This window comes from Etheostoma cragini, chromosome 9, assembly GCF_013103735.1.
Source record: "Etheostoma cragini isolate CJK2018 chromosome 9, CSU_Ecrag_1.0, whole genome shotgun sequence".
NCBI lineage: Eukaryota > Metazoa > Chordata > Actinopteri > Perciformes > Percidae > Etheostoma > Etheostoma cragini.
In genome coordinates, this window is record NC_048415.1 from 4,933,968 (window position 1) to 4,959,329 (window position 25,362).

At 39.6% G+C, this 25,362-nt stretch overlaps 2 protein-coding genes across 3 annotated transcripts; both read left to right on the plus strand.

The window, feature by feature from the left end:
* Positions 1-450: 450 nt before the first annotated feature.
* Positions 451-6,824, plus strand: tm4sf18 (transmembrane 4 L six family member 18). The gene is made up of 4 exons (XM_034880862.1): positions 451-727; positions 3,823-3,891; positions 4,549-4,691; positions 5,523-6,824. The coding sequence occupies exons 1-4, from the start codon at positions 548-550 to the stop codon at positions 5,719-5,721; spliced, it is 591 nt and encodes a 196-aa protein (XP_034736753.1). The 5' UTR covers positions 451-547; the 3' UTR covers positions 5,722-6,824.
* Positions 6,825-8,074: 1,250 nt separating this feature from the next.
* cp (ceruloplasmin) lies at positions 8,075-19,132 on the plus strand. 2 transcript variants are annotated; one of them, XM_034880859.1, is made up of 25 exons: positions 8,075-8,115; positions 8,147-8,340; positions 10,349-10,593; positions 10,688-10,900; positions 11,207-11,380; positions 11,464-11,555; positions 12,221-12,383; positions 12,478-12,616; positions 12,772-12,911; positions 13,503-13,643; positions 13,762-13,806; positions 13,917-14,131; positions 14,306-14,456; positions 14,658-14,870; positions 14,972-15,176; positions 15,551-15,690; positions 15,823-15,951; positions 16,260-16,366; positions 16,491-16,546; positions 16,736-16,807; positions 17,806-17,897; positions 18,037-18,176; positions 18,269-18,325; positions 18,726-18,831; positions 18,928-18,953. In XM_034880859.1, exons 2-25 carry the CDS (start codon positions 8,180-8,182, stop codon positions 18,951-18,953), a joined length of 3,222 nt encoding a protein of 1,073 aa, XP_034736750.1. In that variant the 5' UTR covers positions 8,075-8,115; positions 8,147-8,179. The 2 variants fall into 2 exon arrangements, with proteins under 2 accessions (XP_034736750.1, XP_034736749.1); XM_034880858.1 differs by lacking the exon at positions 8,075-8,115 and having other exon boundaries at positions 8,180-8,340; positions 18,928-19,132.
* The last annotated feature ends 6,230 nt before the right edge of the window (positions 19,133-25,362 follow it).

The window sequence follows — 25,362 nt, forward strand, 5'->3', positions numbered from 1 at the left end:
ATATATATATATATATGTGTGTGTGTATTTTATAGACTAATTGATAAAGTGAGGAATATAGTATAATATTTATTATTGTACAGATACTACAAATCTGTTTACCATGTGGGGAAAAAAAGGAAATGAGAAAAAAGCAACTGTTGCAATTGAGGGAAATGAATACTCCGGAGGGCTGTGTGAGGCCTAGCTTACTAAGAGGCTATGGGAAACGCACACACACACACACACACACACACACACACACACACAGGTTTTTCATATTCCTGGCTGAGCTCTGTGCAGCCATTGGGCAGCCCCCTGTCTGTGAGTGTGTTTCCACATTATTTCATGGCAGAACTAACCCTAAACCTACCAGACACACACACACACCCCTAACAAACACTAACATACAGCAGGCTCTTGTCACTTGTTTTTGTTTCCTGGCTCCCCAGCTGCCCTGACCCTTCCCTTCCCTTCCCTCCCCTCTCTTTCTTTCTCTTGCTCTCCTCGGCCCATTCCAGTTCTCTCCTCTCCTCCCTGCGGTTGTGAGTGTGTTTTTGGTTGAGCGATGTGTTGTTCGGTGGGTTTCGCCAGGTCTCTGGGTCTGGCCCTGCTGCCCCTGGCCCTCTGCTGTATCCTTGCCAACCTACTGCTCCTGTTTCCCATGGGACAAGTCACCTACATCCAGCAGGACCGCCTGGCCAGCTACATCTGGTACTTTGGTGGACTAGGAGGAGGTGGAGTGCTGGTGAGTAAAAAAACTGCCTTCATGTTGTAATTAGATGATGAGTATTTGTTATATTTCTAGGGTTATACTATAGGTTTTGTGTAGTGTCAAAATATTCTGATCCCATTTTTTTCAGCTTTGGTCAGATCATCAAACTTCTTTTGAAACTTTAGTTTACTGGTGAATAAATGCGGGTCATTGCAGTGACATATTTTGAAGAAAGGACAAATACACACTAAGGTCCCCTTATTTTACCTTGACCAAACAAAGTATAGTGTGGTTATCCTCTCTTCAAAAGCTCAACTTTAGCATCGTTAAAATAACTTTCCTTTAACTTTATGCAGTCCAAAGTTTTTGCTTTACATTAGTTTTAAAATGTGTTTACCGTCTTTTAAAAAATACTGTTGAATGTAGACTTCTTTTCTTTTGTATTTTTATGCCAATCAGTAATTAAAAAAAAACGTAAACTATATTTTTATTCTTTGTGTGCGACAAGATGTTAAGCAAAACGCTGATTTATCATTCAAAACTTTAAACATAAGAGCTTTTTTTTCCCACATGGCGCACATCCTGCCATCCATTTTTTGCTGCTGAAATAGAATGTGAGCGTGATGTGTAGAGATTTCAACAAGATATTTACTTAAAGTTTGGCATCTGTATTTGTTGCAGGTTTTGGTCTTTTTTTTACTCCTTTTTTTACATGGTATGAGTGTGGGAAATAAAATACTGTAAATAGCTGATACAGAAAGCTGTGAAACTTCCGGGGATAAGGAGTTACGAGTCTGTAATATCTGACTATAACTTCTGTACTTCTGTAAAATCGTCACTTACCATAATGGATGAAAAGAAGTTGAAATGTTTGGTATTGATGCGATGTGGCAGCCACAAAAAAACTGATTGGAATATTTTGCCTGGCTTAAACAACGTGGGTGTAGGTGTAATTGAGGTCACTGGTACCACGTGGTGGAACTTATCATTGTCAGTTGCACTGGAGAGAGAAATTAATTGAAACTAAAAGTAATGAGATACACTTTTCATTTGCAACATTCTTTCAAACCCTACTTTGACCTCAGTTTTTTATGAATGAGATTCTTTCACAGCTTTTTAGCAATGCATTCTTTAAAAAAGCCTCATTATGGAGAGGCATTTACCAAGACAACCTTATTCATTGGTATAAAGACAGACGCTGGTACATGTAAAGTGGATACAGTGTGTGCTATTGTATAGACTGAAGCTTTTTTTTTCTCAGTTTGTTTAACATGTAAGATTGATGCTAATTTAGGCTCATTCGTGCTTTCAATTTGTCTTTCTTTTTTCCATTGTGATTTAGATTTGTTTTGCTGCACTTATCTGTATGCTGTTTTACACCAAATATTATTAAATGTCAATTGTTTCCCCTTCAGCACCATTCAGTCTGTGTCTGCAGTTACTCATTAGGAACAATGGAGTGTTGTGTGATTTCCCAGTTAATCCGTCTGCTACATGCTGCTGATCTGTTGGGTTTATGCTCCGATAGCAGAAAGGAGCTGTTCTTTCAGTTCGGTTTTAAGGAGGAACAGAGGAGAGATTGTAGTTTCCAAAACAATTTTAACCTCGTTGAACAGCAGTGCACTTGTGTTGGTCACAAGCAGCTTCACACTTTACACTATTTAGATTGATTTTAAGTTTTTAAGTAAGGAAATGTAACTGTAATATTACATAACAAAAGACTGCAAAGAAAATAGTTAGCTGAAAAGTAAATAATATATATGACCAAGCAAGTGTGTGTTTCCACTACTTTTGACCATTTAAATTGAGTTATTTGTGTTATTTAGGGAGATTTCATACATGACTTAATTTATGTTTTTTACTCTTATCTGAGAATACTTTTGCCAAGATGTCGTCTTTTCCCGTCTTTGTGGAAAAAACAGAACATTAGAGTCAAAGAGCAAACTAAACCCCTCTGAGAAAAATCTATCTTTAGCTCCCTCCCTTCCTCTCTCTCGCTCTTCCTCCCTCCTCTTTTGTCTTTTCCTTTCTTGCTGTGCACTTCCCTCTGTATTGTCAGGCCCTCTCTCTCTCTCTCTCTCTCTCTGCCTCTGCTCAAAGATAATCTTTAGGGGGACATCCAGGATGTGTCTGTAATGATGCCTATGATCTTTAGGACCTTGGGAACTTCCTTCCTTCTGTTGGGATATGATTTAAAGTCCTTGGCTGTTGGGAGAGAGACAACAGCACAGGAAAGAGGAGAGGAAAAAAGGAGGGAGAGATAGTATAATAGTAGAACCCTGAAACAAACAGATTACCATTATTTCTCACTTTCCCCTGCAGTTTTCGTTCTTTTCCCTGAACTACATTTTTACAACATCTGTGGCCGTAGCTCTTGTTTGACCACTTGCATTGTCACAACTATCCAATTTATTCAAAAAAGATGAACCCTAATGACCTTTCATGTAGCACCAGCAACTGGTCAAAAATTTCAATTGTGCAACTCGTTAGGATACTTTTAAATCTGATTTCTATGGTAATGCTAACAAGGCATGCTAACAGTCAAAGACTTCAAACGATTCCCTTTTTACTGTATAGGGCACAATATTTACCCTTTGCCATATAACATGCATTTAACATGCTATATACTACATTGGCAAGTGCTAGCATTCCGTTCAAGGCAGAACTAGGTAGATTATGACAAAGTACTTCTTGATTTAGGTAATATCCATATAAACAATATTGACGATACTATCAAGGATGGTAATTAACCAACCCATTCTTTTCTGGTGGGACAAGGATCGTAGAAGGGACTTTAAGCTGTATGCTTTATAACCAAATTTGACTTGCATTGCCATGACTTGACTTGTAGGGCTGTAGTGATATGGGTGATGGTGCAGCTACAGGTGGTGGTGTTATGAAATGCTCCCGGTAACTGCCAGCAAAGAAACACAAGAACAATAATCTTCCATTGTGGTAAAATATGATAATATCTCATCTTACATAGCTTTAGCATCTATATATTTAGGCCTACTTCTGGCTACTATTATACTACTTTCTTACCTCAAACGTTTTAATGTGTATCATTTCCTTAAAGAAAAAAAAAGAATACATGTTTCTATTTTAACAAAACAACTGTGTGTTTCCAGATGCTGTTTCCAGCTGTGGTCTTCATAACTCTGGGGAAATGTAGCTGCTGCTGGAATGAGAGTGTAGTGGTAAGGGACTTACCAAACTACAGCACACTAGGCCAAGTTTAGGCTGCAACAATAACTCCAGAAGGAGTAACACTGAGCTATTTCTATGATAGACAAGCCCCATACTTGTTTATGCTCAACCTGCACAATGCTATCACAAATGTACCAAACAAATCCATGTAATTGAGAAAATCCTCAACGGTTGCTCTCCAAATATCTCACCAAGACTTAATTTCATGTTCATATATTTCTGGATGCTACACAAAGACCATTATTTATAAACTGTTTAACTCTTTTCAAAATATATAGGTTTTTGTAACTCTTTGTAATGTTCCCATTCTACTGCTATTTTGCTTTTTCTTTCTCCCCACTTTAAGTCATTAAGCCAGCCAACACTGTGTCCTTATGAGGTGGAATGCTAATGCTAATCCAGCTATGATAATTTAACAAGGGTCCCATTGTTATTCAACACTCAACAAAGTAAGCTTGGCACACACCACTCAAGCCGTGTGTGTGTGTGTGTGTGTGTGTGTGTGTGTGTGTGTGTGTGTGTGTGTGTTGCAGCTGCCCCTGTATCTGAGCTATTAAATGGATAAAAGAAACAGTCACACACATATTCACAAAGGCATCCAAACAAGTGCACGTTAAATCACTTTGTCTGCTTGTGTTACTCTCCAGATGTGCGGGTCAGTGTTGACAGCTGTGGTCGGCATGGTGGGGTCTGGCTACTGTTTCATCATGTCAGGATTCGCCTTGGTGCAGGGCCCCCAGTGCTTCACTTCTTATGGCTGGTCGTATCCGTTTGCAGACCAGGGGGGCAGGTAGGGATGTACTGTGTGTGCGTGTGTTTGTTCCAAGCTGGATGTCATAAGAATGTGGTCAGGGGGATGCGGCTAGGGGGGCTGCAAAAAGAGGTGGCAAAAAGACTTGTTTCAGCCATCATAGGGAGCATTCAGATATGGAGAAGGAGATGCTTTGTTTATCCTTAATGTGTTGACTATTACAAATGGAGAGACCTGTAAAAGTATGTGAGATATAGACCTCTCACGTTGTCAATGACTCTTCACAGAGTATTTGGAGTGAGTGTCATCATCATCATATATATTTATTATACAGGAAAGTTAGAAAAAGTAACATTACATTACAATATAAAAACGGGCCCGACCAGGCCAGTGTGTGCGTGTGTGTGTGGTAGCATTTGTTCATATTCATTCAATTTATTAATTTGTTAAACATTTAATCTACAAAACTACAGAAAACAATGAAACATCTCTATCACAGTTTTCACAATTTGCTTGTTTTTTCCAACCCAAAGATTTACAATTATGTAAAACTGAGAAAAGAAGCTAATCCTCACTTTTGAGAAGCTGGTTACCGCTTAGTTACCTCATTAAAGTCATCAGCCTGTGTAGTCAGAAACTACCTCCCCCCTTAGTATTTCAGCATTTTAGGAACGTAGTCAGTCACTCAGAGCAAGATATATATATATATATATATAGATATATAGATAGATATATAGATAGATAGATAGATAGATAGATAGGCGTGTAACCGATGCTAAAATGTTGGTAGGAATGCAGCTGCTGACTGTGATTGATCGTCAACTGATTTGACTCTCTCTGTGTGTGTGTGTGTGTGTGTTTGTGTTCCAGGTATCTCTTACAACCAGAGACTTGGTCACGGTGTCTTCAGCCGGTTCATATCGTAGAGTGGAACGTGACTCTGCTGTGTGTGCTACTGGGCCTGGCTCTGCTGGAGTTCATCATCTGTCTCTTACAGCTGGGAAACGGTTTGGTCAACGCCGTCTGCCGGCCCTGTTGCTACAAGCAGGAGTATAGTCTAAATGCTTAGATCTTAAGACACATACATACGTGTATGTAGACTCACCTGCTGAGAGTCACACACTCGATATGTATGCATACATACAGGACATTAATGGATACATGCATACGCGGAAGTCTGCACACACAGCTTTATAGCCCAGCACCAACCTTACTTAAACAGACTGACCTACAGTACACATGCAGTATCTTGGACACTTGACTGCCGTGTCAGTATATTTGCTACACTTTCAAGCGTTTAATGTGCCTTTTAAATTAGAAAAAATCTCTATACTGTCCTTGATGAGGATGATGATTTTTATTATTATGATGAGTTTTTCTGGTGCAGCCAGTCTCAACATTTCAAAAGCAACAGGTTATTAGGACATAATAACAAACATGTGTGTTTGTGTCTTGAATACTCATACTAAAGACAAAGTAGAGCATCCTTGATTAAAACAATAATATTAGGTATACGGTTTCACTGAAGTAAGTAACAGTGTGTGAAACTTTCATATGCTTTCACATAAGAGGATAAAAAGTGACAACTGTTCACTTACTTCATGAAAGCTATATTCTCAATGTTGAGGTCGCTCGCTTTCTTTATTAACATTATTGATTGTATACTTTCTATACCTTCATAAAGCCGACATTTACACTACCGTTTTTGTTGCGTGAACAGATGATACACTGATTTAAATTAATGTCGTTATACTAGAATACTTAAGATACCAGGCTTGTATTGTTTGAAAATGATGGAAAGGGCATAAGCTCTTATGTCCTTGCAAGAAGAGATGCTCATTTCCATTATTTAGTTGTTTAGTAACATCTTGGCTGACATGATTATCTTGATGCACCAGGAAGTGTTCTTTCTGTCCAGTTTGATACTTGTGGTTCCAACATGTATAAGCTGTGTTGGATCACCTAAGGATTAAAAGCAGTTTTTTTTTTGTTTTTTTTTCTTTGTACATTTGTTTTAATTTTCAGAGCATTCTGTTGTAAATTGTTTTCTTCACATCTTTCACATGCTAGATCAGTGTTAATGGACAAATTATATATTTTAGTGACATATTTTTATAATGTATGGCTGTTTGTGCTGCCTTGAATAAATAAAAAAGACTATTTCCATTTTAAGTTTCCAGTGAGTAATTAAGTTTATGCCGATCTTTGTCTACCCAAAAACCAAATTCAAATTCATAGTTAGGACGTTTAGGAATTACACTCAGCCAAAGCCCTTTACCCTGTAATACCCCAACACTGTCAGTGGTAAACAGAATGTCATATGCAGCACGAATATGTGTGTCTGCATGCTTGACTCCCATCCTCAACCACCTTCTGCAAATTCTTACAGTTAATGAAATGCTTTCATAAACTTATCTGGCATCATTATTACTTTTGGCGGCAATCACTCTCACACAGGAAGAGGGTCTCGACACAAGTGCAGTGTTAGCTGATGTGTTACAGGTCAATCTGGTCAACGGGTTTGTTTATGTGTGTTGTAATCACTTCATGGACTACAGTTTCTCTCCTGGAGTTTCCAGACTTGCCTGTTATTGATCCATATCAGGACTCACACTGTGTAAACTTTGACTTTGATCCTAAGCGCCAAGCCCGTTTAAATGTTTTAATAACATATGATAAATAGCCTTGTGACTATGTTTTTTTTAATTAGAAGTAGGATCAGTTTCTTACCACCTATTCTTTCAGTTTATCTGAGAACATTCCAGAGTATGCATAGTTTCCTTTGGACAGCGATTCTGTCTATTCTTTTTAATGTGCTTATAAACTAAATAAAGTCTTAATTACAAAGTAGCTGTGGGGAGAATAATTCCTTCTCCTTAAAACAATCATAACTGGTCTTCCAAAAATATTTCTTGGCCTTAATTTAAAAGATTGTTTAAGTATTTAAACTACTACGATTAGGACATGATTGTTTTTTTCAACATTTTGCGGTTAACTTTGGACAGCAGTATTGACTGGGTCAAAAGTCAGTGTGTTGCCATCATTAGCTTAACATGACCACTCAATTTATGGCAAAAAAAAGAAAAAAGAATGCGATACAAATCTGGCTTTCTGTTTGGACTAAAAGGAGATATGAAGTCTATTGTAAATGTAACTCATACCTGATCTCCTTATGTCTGGACTATAAGATGTGGATGTTGCATAGAAAAACATGTTTTGTTCTTGTGCAAGTCTAACCTTTTGATAAGACAGGCTGTCAGAGGAGTGCCCTCTCTTACCGTTGTGACAGGTTGGCTCAGACCCTGTTTGTTGGTCAGCGACCCCTCTGCTCTGCTTGAGTATTCCCAGCAGTCAGCTGAGGGAGTATACAAATACACTGATGGTCTAAAGTCTCGCAGACAGACTGACTAACAGCAGTCAGTTGTACGCACTGTTTGACTTCATCATTATTATTCTCTGGATCACTGAACAGAAAGAAAGACTAAGAAAATAATTTCTTCCTCTTTGGCAATTTAACTTGAAGCCAAATGCATCGGTTGTGGTTAAGTGGATTGTTGCTGTCGTGTTGGGCAGCAGTATGTGTGTCTGGGATGAGAAGAGAGTACTTCCTTAGGATAGAGGAGGTGGCTTGGAACTATGCCCCAAGCGGAATGAACTTCATGCAAAACCGTACTCTGCAGGAGGATGAGTAAGTACATACACAATGCATTGTCTTGTCTCGGTAACGTTGGAGTCACTCAGTCAGTCCAAATTCTGCAGCTAGACTTCTCGTTGGTACCAAGAAAAGAAACCATATCTCTCCTGTAATGGCGTTGCTTTAAATGTTAATATTTCTACATTTATACATTAGTGTCATATTATAATCTCCAATTTCTGTAGTCCCTCCACCTTATTTAAATCCATGGATATTTAATCATTTTCAGTTTTTGCCCTAGGCTGCTGAACAGTTTACCCCTTAATTTCAAGTCTTCCCATTTACTGTTTATCGAATGTGTGAAGAATTGCTTAAATTACATCTGGAGATGGAATTGCTCTAATCTGGAAAAAAGGCAACAGCCCACCCCCCCACAAAAACACATAACCGAACACTGACACTAGTGCTAGTGACCTTTACAATGTGGCTGCACCCAACAATTCTGGTTGAGACAACTAATGCCATGATCAGATACAGACACAATTAACTGTGTGTTCATTATTAATGATACATCTTTTTTAATGAGTTATTAGCCTACTCCATATTAAAGAAAATGCCCTTGATAAAATAGGCCTACTGCAAATTAAAGGAATAATGCAGGATGGTTGAAAGACAGTTGCTTCTCTCACAGCTGACAGCTTTAACCCAGGCTCCACCTCTGCAACGTTGCAGATCTTTTGGCTGCTTCATTGAGCTTGTTCTATCTTTTCTCCAGTCGTCTTTGTTGTGAAGGCACACTTAAGTACACACAACTAATATTACGCTATACTTTTTTGTTTTAAGTCCAAAGTTCATTACATCAACCAATTGGGACATTCATTTATTGTCTCATAACAAAGTAAGGCAACTTTAACTTTCACTAACGTCACATCTGATTGTTGGTTGAAAACTCATGTAACACATTGACTGTAGGCTGAACAACGTGGGCTGTAACTATGCCATCCCTGAGCCTCTCTCTTTTCTACAGAACACACACTTAACCTATGTACGTGTGTACGTAATGTAACGTGTGTGAGGTAGCTACGTTAGCCTGCTGCTGTGACATAAGCTGTCATTAGCTTTGGTTGAGGATGTAGCATTTTACCTTAATATTAATGCGTTATCTGTTGCTCTGTGTGAGAATACAAACAAATGTGAAGGCAAGATTGAATGATATAGCAAATGTAATTTGATTTAACTATTTGATGGGCGTATTATCATTTTAATGCAGCCACAACAGCAAAACAAAAAAAGAAAGAAAGAAAGATGAGTTTATTTAGGCTCTTTTGCCAGACGGCCAGCTATTCCAATCAGGGCAAACGGGCAGATGCCCCAACAATAGCCCGCACATGTGCACGTCCCTGAAAGTGGGATCATTTTCTTAACATGGAACACATGTTCTTTCAGTTTGTCTAAGACAATTTTAGAGATGCATGTTTTGGACAGCGATTCTGTGTATTCTTTTTAATGTGCTTTGCTTGAAAAAGGCATTTTACATTTTTGTTTCATTTGTATTAGTACTTAGTAATTTAAAAACATACATGAATAAATAGGCCTACTTATGCCTGCACAATCACCAGTGTATACAGAAGCAACTTTACTTTTCTTCATTTACAAATACAGCATATGCATGCAGAATTCAGTAGGTTCCACAAAGGCATCACAAAAAGTGGCCAAATAGTGGTTAAATACAATCACACAATACTAGACCATCAAAACAAAATATGATGCTTTGAAGAATAGAAAATCACATCTTTAGGAAGACCATTTGTGGTCAAAATGGTGCCAAGTTTATTAGGAGTGTGTGGGTAAAAAAGGTCTATTGTGTTGTGCAGTCTCACAGTAAATGCAATAGATTCTTTTCTGATTCTTGAAATGTATGATGTGAAAAGCCCTAATCAGCAAGTAGGCCTAATAGATATGTTTTTAAGAATCTACATTAGTGTTGTTTGTTTTTGCCAATTACAGTTTAAAAAAAATATTTTAACTGTAATTGATTATACTCCTAATGTTTTCTCTGTAGACAAGCCGCAGTGTTTCTAAAGAGTGGCCCCCAGCGTATAGGCTCCACCTACAAGAAGGCTGTGTATAAGCAGTACAGTGACGCCACCTACAGGACTGAGGTGGTAAAACCGAACTGGCTGGGCTACCTGGGACCCGTGTTGATGGCTGAGCAGGGAGACACATTGATTGTCCACCTGAAGAACACTGCAACCAGACCTTACAGCATCCACCCGCATGGATTGAACTATAGCAAGGGCAATGAGGGTGCGGGAATAATGATCAGCAAATCAATCGGAAGATTTAATAGACAGATAACAGATTGATGTGTGACTTTCTGTGCTTGGATTTGTCTTTTCAGGAGCCCTATACCCAGACGCTACTGGTCCAGAGTTGAAGCGTGACGACTCAGTGCCTACTGGTACAACAATGACCTATGAGTGGACCCTCCCAGAGAGCCACAGCCCATCATCAGAGGACAGCAACTGCATGACCAGATTCTACCACTCCCACGTAAACCCACCAAAAGACATTGCTGCAGGACTGGTAGGACCTCTCATCACCTGTAAGACAGGTACGGGAAGCCATTTAACCCTATAGTATGCAGTGGTGGAACTAAGTGCATTTACTCAAGTGCTGTACTTTTTTGAGGTACTTGATTAAAGTTCTGTATTGTTATTTAAGAAACACTTTGATTGCTGCTTTTTGGTATTGGCACATGCTGATATCACAGATTTGACCGGAATTCAGCAAGATTTCTTAATAGTTTTAATATTGGTGAAGAAGTTAGTTCAATAATGGAATAGTTGATAGTAAGAATAACATTTTTATGTAGGTTTTCCCTTTAAAACATGCATGTATAATGTCCTCTACTCTGCAGGAACTCTGGACTTGCATGGAGACAAGTCAGGAGACTATCTGTATGCTCTGCTCTTCATGGTGTCAGATGAGAACTTCAGCTGGTACCTAGACGACAACATCAGGACGTACATTAAGACTCCTGCCGGGGGCCTGAAGGAGGATGAAGATTTCATTGAGAGCAACAAAATGCACGGTGAGAAGGGAGCATCCTCGTCCACAAACACGTTCCCATATACTTTACACACACATACCTTTAACTCTGAGTGTGGCTTGCAGGCATAAATGGTTTTCTGTACGGTAACCTGCCTGGACTGAGCATGTGTCAAGGCAACAAGATCCACTGGCACTTGATTGGCTTGGGCAATGAGGTACATATTTTATTATCATAATTATTACTGATAACCAGAATATCTGATCCTACAGGGATTCTTTAAATTTGTTATTGTAATGTTCAAGTTTCATGTCTTGTATTTTAGTTTTTCTGAACATTTCTCATCAAAATCACAGTGCAACGTGACTCTTAGTTAAGGAACATGACTTCTCAAAATTCAAAATATACAACTAGCCCTTTTAGTCTTAGACATTTTGCATTGTGTTGGTTTTGTCTTTTTTAGTACATTTAAATAAGGCTAAATGTCTTTTACAAACCTTGTCAGCCTTAATGGGCCTTTTTATTTACAAAATGCTAAAGTTTTCTGACAAGGCCATCGAATACCTTTAAACGTCTTACATATTTTTTATATACATACTCTATATATGACCTTTTTTTTACCTTTTAAGAACCCAAGTTAGTTTTCACATTTTGTAGCCTAAAGTCTTTTTCAGTAACTTTCGGCAATGTTTTTTTAAGGATTTTAGTTAAAATTGTCAAAAAGACGCTTGTTCTGCCTCTACATTAAAGTCCATTGATATGAACGTTTAACTTTGTTCAGAAATAGGCTTATTTCTTGCAGTTTGTAGCCTACAGCATGTCTCGGTGTTGGCTACAAGCACCTGGTCTGAACCCAGTTTGAATGTCCTTACTCAACCCCAGGTGGACATGCATTCAGTTCATTTCCATGGCCAGATTCTGACCATTCAGAACCACCACACAGACACAGTCAGTCTTTTCCCCGCCTCCAGCACTACAGCTGAAATGGTTGCTGACAATCCTGGAAACTGGATGCTGACGTGCAGCGTTAATGACCATTTGATGGGTGAGCTCATGCACAATGTTTTGTCACCCGACTGGGTAATTGTCTTGTTTGTTTAGTATTTCTTTGTGACTTTTTGTTTCATGGTTTTGTCCAGCTGGAATGCAGGCTATATTTGAGATCAAGAAGTGTTTCCCCAACGTCCATAAGCCCCGACCACACGGGGAGCTCAGACCGTTCTTTATTGCTGCTGAAGAAGAAGTCTGGGACTACGCTCCTACGCCGCCTACTGATGGGTTAGTTACTATATACATAACACACATTCATAGAATTGGTACAGTCTGGCCTTGGTGTTTCTGTAAGAGACATATTCATGATTTGGAGCTGACTTGTGTGTGTGTGTCTGTGTGTGTGTGTGTGTGTGTGTGTGTGTGTGTGTGTGTGTGTATAGTGAAGCAGACATGTTTGTAACCAGAAGACAAAACCGTATTGGAAGCCGCTATAAGAAGGTCCGCTATGTGGAATACACCGACATCACCTTCACAACAAAGATGCTACGTAGCCCAGAGGAGGAACACCTTGGAATTCTGGGTAATCCAGGCTGGGTTGAGGTTGTTAGAACTTTTTCAGAGTCAAGATTCTCTGTATGCAGAAATAGTTGTATTAGTACAGCCAAGCACTCTTCTCAATAAATGAATCTAGGGTATTTCTATGTAACATATTTGCTCGCAGAATTGTCTTGTTCCTCTTTAATAACTGTAAAACTAACGTTGATAAGTTAGTGTAATGTAATATTAAAAATTACAGAAAGAGTCACAAACTTTGAAAAAAAGGACAAAAACGTTAAAAAAAGTTAAAAACATCGTTAAAACTTCAATTTCAGTTTGGTCCAACAAACTATTCTAAACTCCAAGACTTTCAGATTACAATGACAGAAAACAGAGAAACTGCTTTTTGGGTACGTCAATTGTCTTATCTTTTGACATTTTCATCATCAGTGTTGAAGGCATCAAAGTCTGTATTCATTTTTTGGACAGACCTCCTCCTTTGTTTGCGTTTCAACACAAATGTTGGAAATATGTCTGCAGGATTTTGTTACTCTGATGAGATGACTTGCAGCAAAATTCCCTCTACTGGTCCTCCGTCCTAAGTTTGTGCCTGTGTGTCCATTTGTGTCTCCAGGTCCTGTGCTGCGAGCTGAAGAGAAAGACACCATCAAGGTGGTGTTTAAGAACAAAGCCAGCCGGCCTTATAGCATACAACCACATGGTGTTCAGTACAGTATTGAACAGGATGGGACGGTCTATCACAATGAACTAGAAGGTTAATACACACAAATACATACACACTAATATCAATAAACTACATTATACACGCAACATTTCCTCATCCTTTTTTGTGTCTTTGTCTTTTTTGTTTTCCCCATACCTATTCTCCTCAGAGTCCCATACAGCGAAGAAACTGCGGGAGCTAAAGAAGGAACCAAGTAACCTGATTTCTTACTTAGATCACCAATCTAAGTCAGCATGTGTCATCATTATTATCATTATTATGATTATAATCACTCCTTTTCTCTATATAATTCTATGTAATCAGGAGTGGTGACCCCTCCCCCAGCTGCTTTGGTCAGACCTGGGACGATGCACAACTATGAATGGACAGTGCCAGTGGGTGCTGGTCCAGTACAAGGGGAGGCTGACTGTCTGTCCTATCTGTACTACTCTGGAGTGGACCCTGTTAAAGACACCCACTCTGGACTGGTTGGACCACTCCTTATCTGTCGACCTGAATCACTTAAAAAAGGAATACAGGTGAGAAGAGAGTGTCAGAAACTACACTAGTGTTTGATCAGGATTAGGATTGGCAAAAGCATGGAGGACAATTGAGGCCTGCTGTAAAAGGACACAAAAATGAGTCAGGGAATAATTAAAATGTATTGATGAAACCACAGTTTTGACACCTTTCCTCTTCTTCTCCTCATGTAGAAAAACTACAACAAAGAGTTTCACCTCATGGCCACAATATTTGATGAGAACCTGAGCTGGTATCTGGACGACAACATTAAGTCCCTAAGCACTGTACCCTCTACTGTAAACAAGGGAGATGAGGGCTTCATAGAAAGCAACAAGATGCATGGTGTGTACCAGACACACGTTCACATACTGATCACTGACAGCTCAGATAACACAAATATGGATTTGTCATTCTTAGCAAAAAAGTTAGATTTTGATTCCCCTATTTTGTCATTTTTTATCATAAGAGAATTTTTTCCTGAATAATTTGTATAATTTTTGAGATAATCACTATATGCTTCATTACTGTGTCTCTTTCTGTAAGCCATCAATGGCTTTGTGTATAGGAACCTCCCCGGCCTGAGCATGTGTAAGGGGGATAAAGTATCATGGCACGTGTCAGGACTGGGTTCAGAGACCGACATCATTAGCCTTTACTTCCAGGGAAACCGCTTCATCTACCGCCAGAACAGACGAGACACCATCAGCGTCTTCCCTCACATCTCACACACTGTGACTATGGAGCCAGACAGCATGGGTATAGAACTCTCTCTCTCTCACGCATGCACGCACGCACGCACAGACGCACGCACACACCACAGTATGTTTCTACACACATGATGTTTGTGTGTGTTTCAGGTCAGTTTGAAGTGGTGTCAGCCACAGTGAACCATTATCGGGCTGGCATGAGAGCCAACTACACGGTTAAAAAATGCAGCCTGCTTCAGCGTCAGGGGGAGATTATGCTTCACTCAAAAACCTATTACATTGCTGCCATGGAAATGGAATGGGACTACTCTCCAAACCGCACTTGGGAGGCCGAGATGTTCCGCGGTCAGGAGAGGTACAGTAGCACTGCATACGTGGTCATTGAGTAGTATGTAGTGATTTGTGCAGACATGTAGTCTGCACAGATAGTCATTTACAAAGCGTTTTTACAGAATATCAGCAGAAAATTGGCGTCAAACACACATGCAGACAGACAGACAGACAGACAGACAGACAGACAAACAAACACACACACTTACACACTTACACACACTCACACACACACATACACACACACACACACACACCCACACACACACACACACACACACACACACACACACACACACACACACACACACACACACACACACACACACACCACCATCACCACACCCAGCCTCAACCACTTATTCCTCTGCAAAATAAGCCGGTCCTCTCCCTCTGCAGCCCTGCTCATGCCTTCCTGGACCAGCAGGGTGGGTTTATAGGCTCCCGTTACAAGAAGGTAGTCTACCGCCAGTTCACAAACAACAAATTCACCAAGCAGGTGGAAAGAACAGCAGATATGGAACACCTCGGCATTATGGGTAGGCTTTCTGACCAGTAAGAAATGCAAAAAAACTGTGATTGTAAAAGAAAAGCCACAAATTTATGAAACATCATAGAATTATTTTCCAGCCTGATTGGTCTTGCCAATAGAACACTTTCCCTTCTTTCAGGTCCAATGATTCATGCTGATGTGGGAGACAAGGTGACAGTGGTTTTTAAAAACATGGCATCCAGGCCTTATTCTATCCACGCACATGGAGTTAAGACAGAAACCCCAGATGTTCATCTCACCCAACCAGGTAGGGACAGGAAGAATATCAGCTAAAACATTGGAAATAGAAAATCACAAAATGCTTCTTTTTTATTGTGGATTCATTTAATTATCATTGTACATTACAATCAAAGCGTGCATGGCTTAAATCTTTTGAGAATATAAAGGTTTCTGTGTGTGCCTGTGTATTAGCTGATGTCAGTATTATCTGTCGCTCCACCCAGCTCTATTAGACTCTGTGTAACTTTAAGTTATCTTAATATAGCATGGAATTCAAAGTGTAGAATTCCATGCTACATTAAGATACCTTTTAACTATAAAAATGTATTTTTCCAGGGGAGACTCACTCTTACTACTGGTACGTTAATAAGAATACAGGACCAACACCAGAGCAGGAACAGTGCTCTGTGTCAGCATACTACTCCACTGCTGATGTTACCAAGGTGCGCTAACACACACACACACACACACACACACACACACACACACACACACACACACACACACACACACACACACACACACACACACACACACACACACTTACGTTGTCTCCCTGCTTAACAGGACCTGTACAGCGGTCTGATTGGTCCATTGGTGATCTGTCGCCGTAGCTGGGGCAGGTGAGGGTTTTTGCATCTGTAAATAAATATGAAACTGGTCAGTACTCATTTCTTCATGCAGCGTACACAGTGTGCCGATGTGATTTCTAGATCCGAGGTCTAAGGCAGAAAGGATTATTTTGGTTCTGCATCACACAACGAGTATAGTAGAGTGCTAATGTACAGCTGTACAAACTGTGTTGCTTCCAGGACTTTTGGTATGAAGAAGGAAGTAGAAGAGTTTGCGCTGCTTTTCCTGGTTTTTGATGAGAATGAAAGCTGGTAAGTAGAGTGTAACCTTTTTAGACATTTAGTAGTGATTTAGTCGATTGAATTCATGGTATCTAGCAATGCAAATGATGTTTTGGTTTTATATTTAAAGGTTTTGTCTGAAAGTTATGCCCAATTTGTTCATTTTTAACAGAGGGAATGGCACAGTTGTCACACATTAGTGATGAGAAGGCCAGTTTATTTAAGTAACCCGCTACGTAAGCTATGTTTTAGAGAATGTCAAACATCCAAGACAAAACTGACCAAAGGGTGGGACTGAGAGACCCAGTCGCAATTACAAATCTGTCTGCTACCTCAGCCACAAAGACAGTACCATGGATTTATCAATACACAGCACAGCAAGGCTTCTGGTCGGGGACATAGATTCTAACTCGCACAAACCTCAGTCAGATAAAGGATCCATGAGTCAGGCAGACTAGAAGACAAGACTAACATATTCAACTGAACAAACTGTCTGCCCCTACAATAGCTCTGCTACTAGGCCCTAGTAGTATGGGAGGGAGAGGGATGGCAGATTTACAAGGGGATGTATTTTGTTCATGTTGCTAACAAGCGGGATGGCAACCCGCCCTCACCCCCTCCAAATCGCCTAATGCTGCTACTCGAACACAATGGAATTAATGGAATTTTGATTATGCCAAAACAAAAACTTGTAAATTGTAAATACTTGTAAATTGTCTTTCTAGAAACAATCCCACAGGTAATCATGACATTCCCCAGACCCCACTTTCAACATTTTCCATTGGGAGTTCATCAGTAGAAGTAGTCTAACAGTGAAATGCACATGTGCCAATCACAAATTTGACAGGGTCCCACCCAATATTTTGATCATCCTCTTTGCCCTCATTTATCACACACATCACTGTCAGAATAGGCTGTAAATCACTGTCTGTGGTGTTTGTGTTCTTCTGCAGCAATGCCAGGAAGATAAACTACTGTATATTTATTGTACATATTTGGCAAAATTGTTATTGTTATTGTTATTCCAGGTATCTGGATGAAAATATCAGGACCAAAATAAGGAGCCCTCGCACAAACTTGAAGGATGATGCAACCTTTATAGAGAGCAACAAGATGCACTGTGAGATAAACACACACACAAAATGAACTGCATCATTTTGACAGATGGGATGATATTTTTGTTGCTTTGTCTAGACGTCTATCAAAATGTCCTGAATGTATTTCATATTTGTGTGCTTGTGTGCTTTTCTTTGCTTCAGCCATAAATGGCTTTATGTATGCAAATCTGAATGGTTTGAACATGGAAGTGGGTGATAAGGTGTACTGGTACCTGATGGGAATGGGCAATGATGTGGACATACACACTGCACACTGGCATGGACACAGTGTGGAATACAAGGTATATAAAACATACAAACATGCAAGACCCCCTACACAGTTACACATTTTACAAGCTGGTACACACAAATTCCAACTCTTCTTTCTCTACAGCTGGGCGGAGGTCCTCATCGAACTGATGTGTATGAGCTGTTTCCAGCTACCTTTCAGGTAAAACATGATTTTATTTGTCTTTTAGAGCATTACATTTGTTCAAAAGTTACATTTCAATATCAAGAAATACTCACTCAGATCAGTGTAACCATAGAAAAAGGTGTTAATCTCATCCGTTTGATTGTATAAGTAATTTTCTTCATGTATATAAACTAGGCAAAAGAAATCTGAAAAAGGGGCAAAAAAAAAAAAAAGAATTCTAGTACATCATATCAAACTTGAAAATACGAAAATTGTTCCTTCTCCAATCCTTCCATCTTTAACAAGCAAACAAATACAATAACTCTTAACATTTAACAATTTGTAAGTTACAGTGGCTTGACACTGCTACCAAATATTAAAAATAAAACTTGTGACCAGTGAATAATGTTGGCATTGCCTTCTTTTTTCTGTTCAGACAGTAAAGATGCGCCCTCAGTATCCTGGTACCTGGCTGCTCCACTGCCACGTAACTGACCACATTAGAGGTGGCATGGAGGCGGTGTATACTGTTACTGAGAAAGGTAAGGAATCTAATTGGACAGGGACACAAATTCAGACTAAGAGCAAGATAATGAGGATGTTGTCCGGATCCTAACAAGTGTGTTTCTCTTCAACAGAAAAGAAGAAAGGTTTCTTTGGCTGAACAGTTGAGAAAACCCCAGAAAGAAAACAGAGGGGAAATTGAATTTCAGTACCCAATTCACTAAACGTTGTTTGTAAGATTTGCTAAATATGATAAGTTACTGAGATAATTACAGCTCAGAATAAAACACAACGACCCAAGAGCCACATCAAAATAAAAAATCTACATTTTAAATTGTCTAACTGCTTTTATATTTTTCCAAATGACAGAATACAGAATAAATAAAGAAACAATAAAAACAAATAACAAAAAAAAGTTTTATAATGGCAGCAGGCAGGCAGCAGGTCACAATACAGTCACAGAGGTAGCGATGTACCGATCAATTTGGCCCTAAAAAAACAAACTTTTGGCTGGGGTACCCGTAACAGCTAGTTCAACCATGGTTTACGTAGCGAGTGCTACAAGAAATTTCAGTGAGATCGGTCATTCATGTGTAGCATCATTTGTTACTCAAAAACCCTTTTAGGATGTTCAACGGGTTTCTGAAAAAGTCAGGTGTAATAGTTCTCTAGATGGCTAGGGTTGAAAAGAAAAAACTGAATAATGTTGGTTTACTGACATTAGTCATGTTTGGGATTCACAGGAATGTACAAGTGAAAGCTGAAACCAGAAAACCTGCAATTGCAGTATTTAGTTTATCATACTTTGACTCAAGCAAGAGTTAAGTCTGGGTGGCAGCATCATCCCTTCGATGGACTCAGAGATGTAGCAGTGCTAGCAGTATGTGACCTGCAAGGCTTGATCACTACAGTCAGAGAGCAGTGTGAAGCAGCTCCAATGTCGCTGACACGTGTGTCTGTCTGTAGCTGCTGGACTGTGTCTGTTTAATGCAGTGTGATGGTCTGTCTGACTTGGTACACACAACACTTTTGGTGCAATGTCTATAAGCAGAAGTAACACGCTTGTCTTGATCAACTTGTTTAAATGAAAGACATTTATAAAAGGGACTTTGGTTCACAAGCAAGGCTCACACTGTAGGAAAGTTGTCTCATGCTGCCACAGAGCTGACAATTCCTCTTTCATCCAGCTGGTGTCACTGTGAACAAGGCAGTTTAGATCCACAATCACTCACCATGGATTGACTTCTGGGGCTTGAAGGTGATGCAACTATGTCCCACAGAGGGACTTTTTGTAGGGGGGGGGTTACGTTTTCAGGTACTCATGAAAAATTTAACCACGTAGATCACTCATACCACTCTTCTGACACATCGCACCACACCAGTACTGGTGTCTAGTGTCACAATGAAAACACTTGGAAATTCAGTTTAGTATTCTGGAAATAATTCCAGAAATATAATATGCAATGAGTCACTTTAAAAAAAAAAAAAAAAAAGTAGTTTAACATGCGTGTGAGGAGCTACTTTACTCATCTGAGATTGTGAGGATTAGCTGTCACCACACACACACACACACACACACACACACACACACTGAACTGAGTGCAGTGTCTAAGCAGCCACCTGCAGTCCTCCATTAGCTGGCAAGGAAATGGAAGACCCAGACCATGAAATGTGGCCAATAATGCCAGCTCTGATCTAAACCTGCACTGAATCTCAACGATGCCCTAAGAGCTCTGTCACATTCAAGCTAATGAAACCTTGCATGACACTCGCTCTCACTCTCAACCATGGAGGCTTTGCCTGAGCCAAAGTATTGTGTATCTGTTCTTAGTTTCAGTTGAAGCCAGCTGAACGACACACAGCTGTCTACATGCTAGCAACAACAGGCTGTGATGTTAACTTTTAGGCACATTTTTACACTTGGCTCAACTTTTAATCTCAACTTTGTCAGCCATAGGTGAGAAAAGATTGTTTTGGGAAGTTTATGGCAACACCAATGAGAACGAAATCCCATAAACATGGATAATGGTTATTAATGTTTTTTTTACCTTTTTAGTATTTCACAGGCTGTATGGGAAAACCTAATTTTGCAATTTCATTGTGGCCTACAGACAAAGATAAGTGCAGGAGTGGAAAAGCAGCCTTGAATGCATCCTGGTCAAAACCACGTTGACATTAGAGGGGTTTTAAAAAGACAAGTTTAATTAAAGCAGTCAACTTAGGCTACATAAAGTTGTTTAAACTGTACAGTGTTCATTAAACTTAATTCATATCAAGAGCACCACCTTCAAGTACTAGTTAGTCTCACTTTGGTTGAAGTGACAGAAAATTTGAAAATACAAAACACAAAGATGGAAGAAACCAAAGCTTCTTCCCGTCTTCTAGATTCCATCCATGTTGATTGCCAACACCTGGCAGAGCACGGGGCGTTTACCTGCATGTGTTCATTTAGGGAGTGGACCTTGAAAAAAACGTCTAGAAAGCAGAGCAAACTAGATACCACAGAGAAACATACTATAAGGAAATTCTCCCAAAATGTAGTAATTCGCAATAGGATCTGAAATGTTGTTTGTCACACATTGCCAAAAGACAGATGTGAAATTAAGTTGTGATTCAGAAGTGAAGCTCTCTCGCACTCAGGTTAGGCTCAGTTCTGCCTTGAGGTTAAAGGATGGGTTCAAAGTGTTTGTTGTAATGTTAGTTAACATTAGCTAAGATTAACTGACAGTGTCACAGAAATTGTGTGAGTACTCATATGTTGCTGTTAAATATCAAAGGAAACAAAAAGCTCTGGCACTCACCGACGCAGACCCAAAAATGTAATCTGCCTTTTTTCTCTGATTGCTTGACCCACCCTCCCTTTCCCTCTCCTTCATCCATCCATCTTCCCTCTCATCCCTTCCTGTTGCACACCTCTCTCATGTCTCATCTGGGTACCGTCTGGGGATCTGTAAACTATTCGGGTGAAAACTGCATCCAAGACGGAAACCCCCCCCGAGTCTCCTTCACTCGGTCATCATACGTCCTTGCGTGGTCCTTGCTAGTGAATCGATATATCTAACGGTTGTAATTCACCATGTGTTCTATTAATACATCCATGGTATTATCTTATGATGCATCTGAGTGATGTATGGATGTAAGTGTGTATGCTGAACATACTGTCCAAACTGGCGAGGCTAATGGCCAGCAACTGACAACAGCGGTAGCTAGCAGTTGAGTTCTGTTCAAACTATGTGTCAGTCAACATGCCTCACATACTCCGTTGCTCTGGTAGATTGTAGGTGTATCTAATTGAGCGCAGAGGCATGTGGTATCCACAGCTTACAATTGCATGTAATCTGTGCATCTATTTTTGAGGGTGTAGTTACATTTCATGGAGGTGTCTCTGTTGTATTCAGTGTAGTATAGTGTGATGCTCTCTGATGCGGACTGCCCAGTATCAGGCACTGAAAAAGCCCTTTTAGTGTGCTGCTGAAAGGAATGCTTGTTCAGGCTCTGCCTGGACCAAGGGCCTATTAGGACTGATCGCCTGCGACATCAGCATGTTGGGAGCAGATGGCTGGTGGAGCCTGCAGTCGTATCTCTGCTCCACACCAGGCTCTCTGGGCAGGTTCGACATAAGCTTAATTAACGATTTGATAACTGCAGAGGCGTTAAAAAGAGCATGGAGACAGGCTTGAATTCCAAATGTAAGAGCTAAACAGGCTGGTAATTCGATGTGAAGGGATTTCTTTTACCACATGCTTTCCCACATGCTCTCTCCCTGTCTCTCACACTTACTCAGATCGGCTCAGTGTAAGCTCTCCTGCATGCTGTGTGCAAGAAATAAGTTGCAGATCTAAGAACTAAACAAAGCAGATGTTTTCTGACGGCTGTGCTCCCTGTGAGCTTTTACACTACAGGGAGCAGCCGGTTGTTTGAGATGTAGTCACTCATGTGTAAGATATGCAAGTCAATTTGGATGATTTCAGTAGTTTGAAGTTTGTTGGTCGAAAGTGATGTTTTCATTTGTGTTTGTTGTCCTTGCTTTTCTCACTGGTTTGAAGTTGATAGAGCTCATTGTCAAAAATGTGTTTTGTGTGACATTTGAATTAAAATGTGATGACAGGAGTAGGATGGTTTTCTTATGCTAGCATCCCTATCAATCAAACCACACGCTCACATTCTCGACAAAGTAGATTGACTTCCATCCATCATTTCTGAGTGTTTAGATTATGAAATATTTAACTTAAATTAACTTTAATGTTTGCTCATTTAGTCCTGAATATGTGATGCTATAGAGAAACATGTCACATTTCAAACATCTTATATTTTATAATACATCACCAAAAACATAATAAGAGCAAAATCCGGCAATGGCAATGATGTCACGTTAAAGTATGTAGGTGCAGGGATATATACATATATATACAGTATATATATATATATATATATATAAATATATATATATAAATATATATATATATATATATATATATATATATATATATATATATATATATATATATATATTTGGACCTGGGACGCGTTCTCCATCTCACTGTATTGTTTGTAATTGTATTGCTTGGGTCACTGTTTCTTCCTTGAATATATAAAATGTTATCACAAAAAAGAGTATGTGGGTGCAGCGCTACAATCAAACTACAAACAACGCACCTGCTAAGTTTGCACAGACCAAGTGAGACAACCATAACGATGATGGATGATGTTGATTCACCTCCCAAAATCCTGCTTGCTTAAAAAAAACTAAAACTTTCTTGCATTTATTGCACCATAAAAGAAGAATAGTCCTGTTTCCCTTGGCCAGGCTGGAAGAAAACATACTGTATCTGTGCACTCGTTTCTATAGAAACCGAGGATGTGCAGTGTCAGGGGACTGGATTTGTGACCTCTGTGACTCTCACACTGCATATACTGTATACGCCCTAATAAACAAACCACATTAATTGCTTGCTCTCCCATGAGGAGTAAAACACCAAACAGCCAAAAATCTCCCTTCCCACCTATGTATGAGTCTAGGTAGTCCACGAGTAAAAACCCACACCCCAGCTGCAGATCTAATGGTTTTGGAATAAATTACCAACCCTGTCTGCTAACATTGTGTATACGTTTATATACTGGTAAATGGTAGATAGATAGAAATAATTTAAGGAATACATTCAATTGCTGTCTAGATTATGTTCAGAGGAAACAGTTCCCCAGTCCTGGAAGCATCACACTGTATCCTGCACAGAGGGTTTGCTGGTTGCATTTGGGAGGTCATGGACGTACAGTGGATGGTAAGAGAGAAAAAGCACCATACACCTGGGACTGGGGTTAGCATTCTGCAATATCATGGTTTAGACCACAGCTTGACCTTTTACTCTTGACCCAAAACGTAAAACAGGTGATTTTAGTTCAATATTAATAAAGAAAACCTGTGTTGACTTTTTAAAATGTTCATGCACCTTACTAAACTTTAAGTTTCAATATCCATAAAAACGTAAATCAGGACTTGCCATGATTCGAAATTGTAGGGAAACAAATCAGACACAGCACTTTAACGGAGAACACTGTGCTGATTATGTAACATTTTACAACTTTGCACATGTTTATTGAAAACATTCCCTCTTTATGTTGATACAAATGTAGGCATTAGGTTTTTTCAAAGAGCGTTTCTGGTTCAGATGAAATGGTTGTCATTTTTAGGAGACAGTTTGCAATCACCCACTAGTGTAATGTAATTTAAGGATGTCGACATACTTTTGACATGCAGTGTATCATGCATGTGGTTTGTCAACTTATTCACATGGAGTGCTCTTATTAATGTAAGATGATTGCAGATCATATGAGATTAGCCAGACACTCAAACCACTGTAATGAAAAGATTCAATTTTAAATAAAGACAAGAAACAACGTTCACATGAGTAGACATGAGTTATTTTTTCACAGTAGGTGGTGCCAGATCATTACCATGAGACTACATCTTAAAATTAAAAGTCTTAAAATTGGTCGCTTTGGTATCTCGCCTGGTAGAGCGTGCGCCCATAAGTAGAGGATCGGTCCTCGCTGCAGCGGCCGTGAGTCTGGTTCCGGCCTAACGCCCGTTGCTGCACATCATTCCCCTTCTCTCTCCCCTTTCATGTCTAAGCTGTACTTACAAAAAAGGCTTAAAACGCCAAATAAAACTATCTTTAAAAAAAGTGCTCAAACATTGTTTAAATTGCTCGTTAGTATTTAATTCTTGTTATCAAGAGTTTTAGCAACACACAACCAAAAGGAGAAGCAAAGCGACAGTCAAGGGGAATTCTGTCCAGCTGGAATTTCAAAGCTTGTTTTTGTTTTTTCTTTCTTTTTTAGTGCCAGCTGGTCATCTTGTTTAAAATGAGACAGTTTGAGCAGAGTTTAGCAAAGGACATCTATGCGGTCTGACGTTTCTATTCTCTGTAGTCGACTCTCCTGGTGACAGAAAAAAGCTGAGAAAAACATCTCTTGTGTGTTGTTGTGATTGAGTGACCTTGGGTTTGTTTGTTGCTGTCAAACTCTGGAACAATGTGCTGTCGAATCTGGGGACTTTGATTCTTGAGAGT